General features: G+C 38.5%; 3 protein-coding genes across 4 annotated transcripts in view; 1 reads left to right on the top strand and 2 right to left on the bottom strand.

Annotated features, from left to right (window-relative positions):
* Positions 1–6,800: 6,800 nt before the first annotated feature.
* LOC113214631 (uncharacterized) lies at positions 6,801–9,648 on the bottom strand. 2 transcript variants are annotated; one of them, XM_026434073.2, is made up of 3 exons: positions 9,517–9,648; positions 9,305–9,421; positions 6,801–7,940 (listed from the first exon to the last, which is right to left on the bottom strand). In XM_026434073.2, the coding sequence occupies exons 2-3, from the start codon at positions 9,410–9,412 to the stop codon at positions 6,807–6,809; spliced, it is 1,242 nt and encodes a 413-aa protein (XP_026289858.2). In that variant the 5' UTR covers positions 9,413–9,421; positions 9,517–9,648; the 3' UTR covers positions 6,801–6,806. The 2 variants fall into 2 exon arrangements, with proteins under 2 accessions (XP_026289858.2, XP_052129824.1); XM_052273864.1 differs by having other exon boundaries at positions 9,305–9,648.
* On the top strand, positions 7,968–9,418 carry LOC127751008 (uncharacterized). Its single transcript, XM_052273866.1, has one exon. It carries the CDS (start codon positions 8,259–8,261, stop codon positions 9,276–9,278), a length of 1,020 nt encoding a protein of 339 aa, XP_052129826.1. The 5' UTR covers positions 7,968–8,258; the 3' UTR covers positions 9,279–9,418.
* The window catches only part of LOC127751006 (ubiquitin carboxyl-terminal hydrolase 36-like), a 2,743-nt gene continuing 2,590 nt past the window's right edge, over positions 9,502–9,654 (bottom strand). The window contains exon 7 of the mRNA XM_052273862.1: positions 9,502–9,606. Coding sequence (XP_052129822.1) covers positions 9,502–9,606 — 105 coding nt within the window. The remainder of the gene's footprint in view (positions 9,607–9,654) is intronic.

The raw sequence follows: 9,654 nt of genomic DNA, 5'->3' as shown, positions 1-9,654 counted from the left end.
GGTCAGTGGAGTAATGGGCTTCGCTAATCGCTCAGCCAATAACTAGGTAGATGTACGCCAGACCACGTCTCGCGTAACAGGCTTCGCGATATCTCACGAAACACTGTTACGCTGCGACGCACCTGGCATACATTCAGTTTGATTAGTTACCCCACCGGGAACTATCAAAGATCTAAGAGTAAACATTAAACTGTTTTGGGGTCATTTTCGTGTGGAAAACGCCCTCTGGCGCCAAAACGGTTCGAGATAGAGCCAAACGAACAAAATTTTGGCCCATAAGGTTCTATTTTGAAGAGTCCCTTCTAAGAAAGATGTTAGAAAAAAAGTTTTTAAATAGAAATGTTTTGGGCTCTTTGTTTCTGATTTTTTTGACACGTAAATTTTTGAGCCAGAGGGTTCAAAATCAATACAGTTCTTCCTTTTTATGATACAAAGTTACAATAAAAATTTGAGCCTTCTACCTCAAACCGTTCTCGAGTTATCGTGCGAACAGACAGACAGACTGACAGACAGACAAACACACAGACGCGAAACTTTTTGATCATCACTGGAGTAATAGGCTTCGCTATCGCTCAGCCAATATACATTAAAACAATAAGTGACAAATCTGAGATTAATGCTGGCATTTCCAAAATTATATTACACATGCAGTAATTGAAAAAGATCAGATGGGGCAGGCAAGCAATATGCTATACCTAAATATACATTAAAACAGTAAGTTATAAATCTGAGCTTAATGATCACATTTTTAAAATTATATTACACGTCAGTTATTGAAAAAGATCAAATATAGCAGCCAAGCAATATGCTATACATAAATACTATGCATTAAAACAGTAAGAATTACCCTCTTATAGTAGAAAAAGAACGGACATATTAGACATATTCCACTACACTCCATTCTAACACATTTTTTCTCATTTTTCAATAGCCAAATAAAGATCAAATTTGAGTTGCAAAAAATTGCAATGACCAAAGCCTAGACATCTTCATTTGGTTTAAGTTTTCTGTTCCATCCAAAACATTAAAAACAACTAAACAAAAATGTACCTTCTTGGACTTGAATGCCTTCTTGGACCCCAATGCCGAACTTGTCCTGTGCAATTTAATTTGCAAGATCATCAATACTGATTGTATAGTCCCTTGATCTTTCTGAAGGCCCGCTGACACACCGGGTATGTAGGGTTTATTTTTTTCCACTCCTCGATGCAGACCCTGCAGAAAACGTACCGTAGAGTTGTGTGTCAGGGTTCTTCACAAAGCATATCCGGCACGCTCCTGGAACAGAGAACAAATAGGTGTTCGTTAAGGGGAATGTTAACTGACAATATTAATAAATCACCTAATTTAATGGACACTTAAAGTTGAAATCTAAGAGACAAATTCAAAAAATTGGTTTTCAATTATTGAACTCTTTAGAATTAATTTGAGCTATAGAAAGCCAAAATCCACAAAGATACTTTGCGCTCAGAATTTGTAAAAGTTCCGTAAACTTTCAAGTTAAAATTTTTTTTATGTGCAAAGTATTTTGATGATTTTGGCGTTCTATACCTTAAATTAATCCTGAAAGTGAGTACAACTATTGTAAACCAATTTTTTGATTTTGTCTCTTATTTAGATTAAGGGTCAGTGCACCCTCCACTTAACACGTTTTGGGAGCTTGAAAGACGGGTAGACGACGGTTGGTCCGGCTCACGACTGTCTTTCCATCAGCTGATTTTCGCGCTCACGGCCGTCTATTTTCCGTCTCGAAAGAGTGCATTTTAAAGACGGTTGAGACACGACTTGACTGGCTGGGCCAGGGAAGGGGAAGCCAAAAGGGGAGCCCTGCCCAGCGTCGAACGCATGTCGCTTAGCTGGGAATCTGTGACGGTGCCCACTTGGCCAGAGCGGTTACCTGAGGGAGACAAGGCGAACGGCGAGTCCCAATCGGCCGGCTGCTTGCGCGACTTAGGCACCCACGAGGGTGACTACGAATTTTAACTATCTGTAGCAGTGAGGTGCTTGTGCACGACCATGCGTCGCTCAGCTAGGAAGAACTGACAAAACGAAGGGCCTTCAAGTGTGCTTGAAATCTACGACGAAGCTTCGTTGTCGAGACAGAAGGGCTCAACGCATGGGATGAATTTAAACTCGAGTGCAGCGGCACTAAGGCCCCACGCCGTGAGGGTTTGTGTTGTTTTGTTAAACGCTATGCGCACCGCGACCAGCCGCCCCAGCCTGGGCCGCGGACTTGTACAAAGACGGTTACGGCGGAACAGGTGTTGTGGTGGTTGTGGACACCGCGGCTGGGTTCGCCGGGCAGGTGTTAAAGATTTTTGCAGTCCTAAGCCGGGCTTGCAACGGGTAGCTGTTTGTGGAGGGCAGGTGGCTGTTCTCACCGTCAAGGCGAAGCTTGGGGGGAGACCGACTGTGCCTGTCGCTGGTTGCACCTCCCGCTCACTCGGTCCGCCGGCCCTTAGTCAGTGGAATGTAAAGGGTGCGACGCGGAAAGCGGGAGAGGTCCCCCCCTCAATAAAGCATTCCGGTAACCCTGAAAAGAAGAAGAATGCGGGGAACAAGAAAGCGGAAATGGAGGGAGCGGGCTGGGTGGAGGGGGTGGTATGAGAAATATATCGTGCGTTGCCCACCGTTGTTTACGTTCGCTTGTGTTTATCGCTCTTCGTTCCGATTTTAACACGTTTTAATAGTAAAGGTATGGTGTCAGGGTCGATATATGTGTGCCGAGAAGATTTTAGTCGCTAGAGAACATTTACGATTGAAATTTCTGACCGAGTTTGTGATTTTTACGCCAGATGTTGTACATTTTGACTGGTTTAACCTGCCTCCCATGTGTTTTCATTCTCTGTTACATTCAAACAAGCTTTTCCTTGACAATTTTCGATTTTCATTGATTAATCCTCAAGTCTTGTTGTCTTTTATTTCATCACTGTTTCACAAGGAGAACAAGGAGTCGTAACCGTCAACATTACTTTCATTTGATTCATGCTTTTGGATCTCTGGCTTATTTGTGTTTCGTAATGTGGCAACTTTGAGTCTACCGCACTTAACACGAGATATTATTTTTTATAATAATACATTTTTTACTTAATTTTTATTTGTTAGGACTGCTGGGTGACCAAGTTACAATGGGATCACTGACAACTTCATATTGGGACAATTCAATGGAGCCAACTCCCCTAGTTTGTCTTTATTCATCCCCGTTATGCTCAGAGTTTAAACACCATGCTGATGGAGGTTTAGAAAATTTAGGCAACACATGCTTCATGAATTCAACTCTTCAGGTATCAATATTTTATTAGAAACCTTTTATCTGGTTGTATTTCTTTTAAATGAACTTAATGAATTTAATTCTTTTAAAATACTAACTTTTTACTGTATCAAGGCTCTTTTTCACATTCCAAAATTCACAAACTGGCTCCTCTCTGACAACGTTCACTTTGAACAATGTGGAAAATGCATTCTATGTGCACTTTCCTTCACTTTTCGAAGTTACCTGACAACTAGTGTAGTTTGTCCCATACATTTGTGTCATTTCCTTCAAGGTACATACTGTTTCCCTTTCCTGTTTTGTTTACTTAGTTTGACGATGTGTTTGTCTAGTTTTTTTACCCCTCATATTTGACTTCTCTTATTTTATTGGTTCATGTTTAATGGTTTTGTGCAGACTTGCATTTAAATTGGGGTTTGCAAGAAGATGCCAATGAGTTTCTTCTTGCCCTGCTTGAAATGATTGTGGAAAATTATGTAGATCGCTTTCCAGAACTAAAGTAAGTGGAATTTTGAAGTATTATTATCACGGTCGTCTCATTAATCTCTTCCTTTCCTTTGCAGAAGAACTTTAGATTACTGCAGCAAAAGGACAACACCTATCAATGCTGTTTTTGGATTCTGGGTTCAGACTGAAGGTATACATGCAATTTGTTTGTGAAACTGTTCTGAAGTTATGATGCATAGATTCATTTTCTATTCCTTTCAAGTTGAGTGCTGTGAAATATCTTGTAAGTATGTTTCCACTACCTATATGCATATGCAAGAGTTGCAAGTTGGTCTCTCTGGAAGCATACAGGAGAGCATCAACAACTACTTTCTAGATGAGGAACTTCTGATCAAATGCTCCAAATGCAAGAAGGAAAATGTTTGCAGACGCAGTGAGAAAGTACATGTGAGTCCAGAAGTACTCATTGTACAACTTAAAAGGTAGGTTATTCTTATGGCCCTAAATATTTATGTATACAAGTAATTTATAATTATTTATTTAGCCTTCTTTTTTCTTTAGGTTTAACAACTCTCTGCTAAAGGTAACAGAAAGTGTAGAAATTGACTGGAATGTCTCTGTGGGTGGGAGCCCGTACTACCTCTGCAGTGTGATTGTGCACTTTGGTGAAACTCTGAAAAATGGACACTACATGGCCTATACACAGTGCCCTGACGGCTCATGGACTCTCTTCAATGATGATCTGGTATTAAACATCTCAATGAATTTTAAGGAAATAGTAAAACTTTGGTTCGGAACATTCTTAAACTTGAGCCGTTTCTTATCCTGACAGGTTTCTCATAACAAACAATCTGACATCAATCTTGAGACAATAAAAACACAATGCTACATTTTATTGTACCAAAAGGAGTCTACTCTCTTCTCACCTCTTCGTAGTGTGCAGCCATTTCTTGTCTCCCCAATTTTTAGCAAGCCAGTAAGTAGAGCAATATATATGTATTTTACTGTCAGTTTTCTTGACCCCTTTTTTTATGAATGGCTTCAATTGTTTGTTTGTTTTCTTCCAGGAGACCAGGAGATCTCCTGTTTCTGCTCAGTCTTCACTATCCTCACTTGAATCCCAGCATGTTGAGAAAATTGTGATTCAGAAAAGAAAGCGTGCCTCTCCAGAAGTAAGTTTATTTTAGCTATGATGCTGTTATGGTATTACATCTTTCACACTTGTGCAAGATTGTATTTTCAGGTCCGTTCCTGTGAATCAGCTCATGTTTACAAAATTAAGCATTCACCTCTTCCAAAATTGAAAATAAAGAGGAAGAAACGCATTTCTAAGGTGAGCATTTTTTTTTAGTTTTGTTCAGTACTATTTCCCGATTATTGTGTGTTTTTTTATGTGTTTTTTTTTTTTAGGCATACTCCACTCAATCCTCACTTGTTTGGGTGATTGATGGAAAGGAAAGTAAAATCATTGGACCTCCTTCTGTAAAATCACTATCACCAATTCCAAAATTGACAATAATTAAGAGGACTTCTTCTAAGGCATGTGTATCTAAAAAAAAATATTTTGTCTTTCCTGTTGCTTTATGTAAGAATCTGATTTAATATTCAAACTTGCAGGAGTCAAAAGTAGATTTTGTAATAAAAAATGGGGGAAATTTGGACCAAGGCAAAGGTGATCTGTCTAAGGTGAGTGCTAAATGGAAAATGCATTGATACTGAACATTTTGTGTTTTTACAATAACTACTTCTTTGTATCAGGATTTCAATTTTGGAGATGGTCACAATGCAATGGAGAATGATCAATCTGAGGTACGCTACTATAATTTCAATATCACATATCACACCTGAGTTGTTGAAAAATTATGCAAATAATCTGCATTTGGTTCTAAGAAATATTTCCTCACTTCCACTTTTGATCTCTAGGACCTCTTTGGATCTTGTAGTGATCTAGTTCCTGATGCTCACAAAACAGATTCCAACAATCTACTCAGACCGGTCTGTATGATAGTACTCAGTCTGTAAGTAAAAGGTCCTTACCATACTGTTCAATAAGTTCTAATATGTTATATCTATCTATCTAGGAAAAGCCTGTTTGGGAAGTGGAACTCTTTGAGAATGAAGTCAATGGAGCTCTCCTACCTAAGAAACCTATTGAAGCTAATAACAGATATGCATTAGAGAGATGGCTTCATTGCAGGGGAATACCATGTGCTGGCGGTAATAAACAACACCTTGTACATTTGTGAGTATCTTAATGTTGACAAAAAAAGTGAAACATCACATTTTACAATATCACATAACTATAAAGTATACATTATTTACAGAGTAGAAGCTCGCATTGCTCAAGGAAACTCTCATATTTTAGATTTAAGATTGGACAATGGTCTTCCATATCGCATGAAGTTACAAAGAATGGTAAAGATTTTTCTATAAATTACTAAATATACCCAAGAACCGATCATTCTTTAAACAATTTAAATATAATTAGCTGATTGTGTTAAATATGTAATAACATAAAACTTTTCTTCAAGTTTCCACAGCAGGATTCTACAAAATTCTCGTTACCAAAAGATGGATGGGGGCCTTTTGTCAGTGTTGCAATTCCAAGACTATTTAACTATGGCCATATTTATAGATACCTAATAGAATCTGCACCTCAGCTCCCAATTCCTTCTAATGCCTGTTCTCAAGAAGACATTTTTGAAGAAATGGAAAGTGATGAGGTGGATGAAGAAGTAGATAATAATTTTGGTGACCCATTTGACGATTCTGAATGCCCCTGTATATTGGACCAAAAGCCATTAATGAGAGGAATGAAATATCTTAAAAGTAGGCATGTTCACAGCTTGAAGGATACAATGGCTGATAATATTTATTTTCTGACTGCATCGGTAGCTCCCTCAATGCCAGGAAATGACAGATCAGTAGGAGTACTGATCTCTTCGATCTCTGGTAGTGTGCAGGATGCATTTTGCAACTGCAAAGCAAGTGCACTAGGCCGCTGTAGTCATGTTGCAGCTGTGCTGCTTTATATTTTAATGCATGTCAAGCTCAATGGTTATGATGGTAGGTGTTGAACAGTACTTATCTAACTATCCTTACTAATATTTTTCCTTGCAGCTCTCTTTTTTACAGGTGATTTGAATGTTTTCTTTCTTTTCCTTCCATCCTTGATGACATTGGGAGGGTTGAAGTTTATCAGAAAAGCACACACATAAACCAGATCTTCTAAGTAAGGAATCATCTTGTTTGGTATGGTATACCTGAGGAGGCGATATTGTTTTATATTTTTAATTATATGCTCCACATATATTCTTGCCTTGGCGATTGCTTTTGTTAAGACTATTTCCTTGGGAGTCATTGTTTGATTCTTTGAGAGGGATGGTGGGCGTATGAGGCTTATATTTTTCAATGTGCATTCTGCTTTAAGATCAAAGCCTCTATCAACCATGAGAGCGTCTCCTGGAGACAGCATTTCAAGCAACTCACTCTTCACAACCGCTTGCTTGTCTGATATGGACCCCTCGTAGGCTTTGCTTACAAAAGCAACACCTCCTTGCAAATTGATGCCGATGATAAAATGAGCTGTATTGCCACCCTTGTATTCAGAGTATGTGTTGCCCTGTTGTTGGAAATCTGTAGGCCGTTGCAGTCTGAATTCTGCACCATCAATAATAAGCCTGAGATTTTTGAACGGGCGAAACACTTTAGGCTTATTTTTTTGCTGCTGTTCAACAGTGGGCAGCATGCGTTCCTTAAAAATCTGGAATGTTAGATACATGTGCCGTATCATAGCATAAAATATTTCAGATGCCTGTGTCTTACCAATGCCCATTACTTCTGCCAAGTCTCTAAGGGGTATACCTCTTCTTAACCTGATGAGGGTTAAGAAAAGACGGTCTTTCAGTGGTAGTTTAAATTTGTTCTCATTTTTATCTGGCGTTGATAGTTTGTATTCCATTTTCAATTTACTGATGACCTCGTCCCCTCCGAGTAGGTTGTACAAGGCTGTAAAGTTTTGTTGAGTGACTCCAGTGAAAAAATAGAAGTCTTCTTTCTTCTTTTTCCAACACCTCTTCAGGGAGACAACGGGTTGATTGGTTGGGGACTCTTCTACGGTTCTGGAAGTAGCAGAGGTAGAGGTGAAGGTATTGGTGGCAGAGGGAGTGGGAGTAACAGAGCTGATAGTGTTGGTGGCGGTATTTACAGGAGTTGATTCATCCTAGAAAAGAAAAATGGTAATTATTGAACAGGTAGGATTAAAAATACAATAACACATTAAAAGTGCACAACTAAACAACACAAATATCTTAGAATAAACTTCTACACGAGTATGTTGAAAATCAAGTAAGTTTACTCAAAGCAAAGATGAAATCTTGTGAGCTATTTGTGTGTAATATTTGTAATGTTGCAGATGTAAAAGGGAGATCATAAAGAAGTGAATATTATTATTGTTAATTTTTGTTTTTTTTCAGTTGTATCCTGCACCTCCAAGCCATGTGCCTGGAACAAAGGCTCCAAAAAGAAGGACCCAGGTGAGATGAAAGAAAAGGAGTACCCTTCACTTATCTATAATACAAGACGGCGAGCAACATTCGACCCACAGCCAACTTTCTTTAAGAAGAGACTTCAAGAAACACCCTCAAAACTAATTGATGACTTCCTTTCTGAACTTAGTGCAAATGAAAATGGTACATTATGGTCAACGTCACTGAAAATTCCTTATGGTGACTTCGACCTTTCCCAGGAATATTTGAGTGTCTACCCCGTGTTGCACCAGCAATTTCTCGACAGTTTGAGAGGACTTATCCCTTTAGTCACAGTTACACCGTACAATGAGTTTCTTGGTACAATAAGGCAACATGAGAGTGAGGAGTGGCACACTCTTCGTCACTTATTCATAACAGCCTCAGTTTCAAAGGTTGCTTACAACTTGACACCCAGGGGTGCTAAAAATTATATAGCATCTCATTTATGGGGACTAAACAAAATGGATGAAGATGATACTCCTCTTGCAATAGAATATGGTAGACAAAATGAAAATATTGCTAGAAAATTGTATGAAGAAGAAATGAAAATTAGAGACCCGACAGCCTCAGTCCTTCAAATGGGACTAACCCAATCGAAGCAGTACCATGAGCTGGCCTGCAGTCCTGATGGAGTTCTTGAATCAAAAGTGAACCCAAAGAGAGCTATTGAGATAAAGTGTCCAATTAGACTTCAAAAAGTGCATCCAAAGTTGTTTGACCAATATCTCAAAGGCAAAAAGCTAGATGATTTTTACTTATATAGAGACGCTTTTGGTAAAATTAGATTAAAAAATGACCATAGTTATTATTACCAAATCCAAATGGTTCTTGGAATACTCCATCTTGAACAGTGTGATCTGATAGTTTGGTCACCAAAAGGAATTATTACTATTCCTATAAATTTTGATAAATTATTTTGGAGTGATTTAGCGGAAGGTCTGGTTAGTAATCATCACAGTCTATTGATTCCAGAATATTTTTTGATGAGGACCCCTCGGAACTTAGATGTCTTGATTTTGGACATTGTCTAGAAAAACATCTTTACAGTATTACTTACAGAGGTGAGCAAATTAATTAGAGATGTATTTTCCTGTCCATCAATCGTGAGAGCTAAACTATTTTCTTTGTTTCCATTATCATACAGCTTCCTCCTCACTTTAAACATGGCTGAATCCTGCCATGCAACAAACAAAGTATGGTATTAATGCATATCAGGTACAGTATTAAGGCAGTTTCTGCCAGCAGCTCTGCAACTTAGGGTAAGCTTACCTGTGTTGTAGGAGTACTAGAGCTGTCCAGAATTGGAGACACTGTCCAATTCTTTTCAACAGATGTGACAGGTTTGATTGGAGTTGATTCCTAAAAAATGTGTTAACACTCTCTTATAAATTTGAATAATTTTAAATA

The sequence above is a fragment of the Frankliniella occidentalis genome, unplaced genomic scaffold (genome assembly GCF_000697945.3).
Source record: "Frankliniella occidentalis isolate FOCC.00 unplaced genomic scaffold, Focc_3.1 Scaffold308, whole genome shotgun sequence".
NCBI classification, from domain to species: Eukaryota; Metazoa; Arthropoda; class Insecta; order Thysanoptera; family Thripidae; genus Frankliniella; species Frankliniella occidentalis.
The sequence above is the reverse complement of the archived record's forward strand: the minus strand, read 5'-3'. Positions and strand labels throughout refer to the sequence as shown.

Bases quoted from the DNA above. Each gene is read 5' to 3' on its own strand.
- LOC127751008 (XM_052273866.1), top strand. From the start codon at position 8,259: ATGAAAGAAAAGGAGTACCCTTCACTTATCTATAATACAAGACGGCGA.
- LOC113214631 (XM_052273864.1), bottom strand. From the start codon at position 9,412: ATGTTTAAAGTGAGGAGGAAGCTGTATGATAATGGAAACAAAGAAAAT. The intron at 7,941-9,304 runs GTAAGTAATACT...TTTCTTTTCTAG, and splicing joins TAATTAATTTGCTCACCTCT to GATGAATCAACTCCTGTAAA.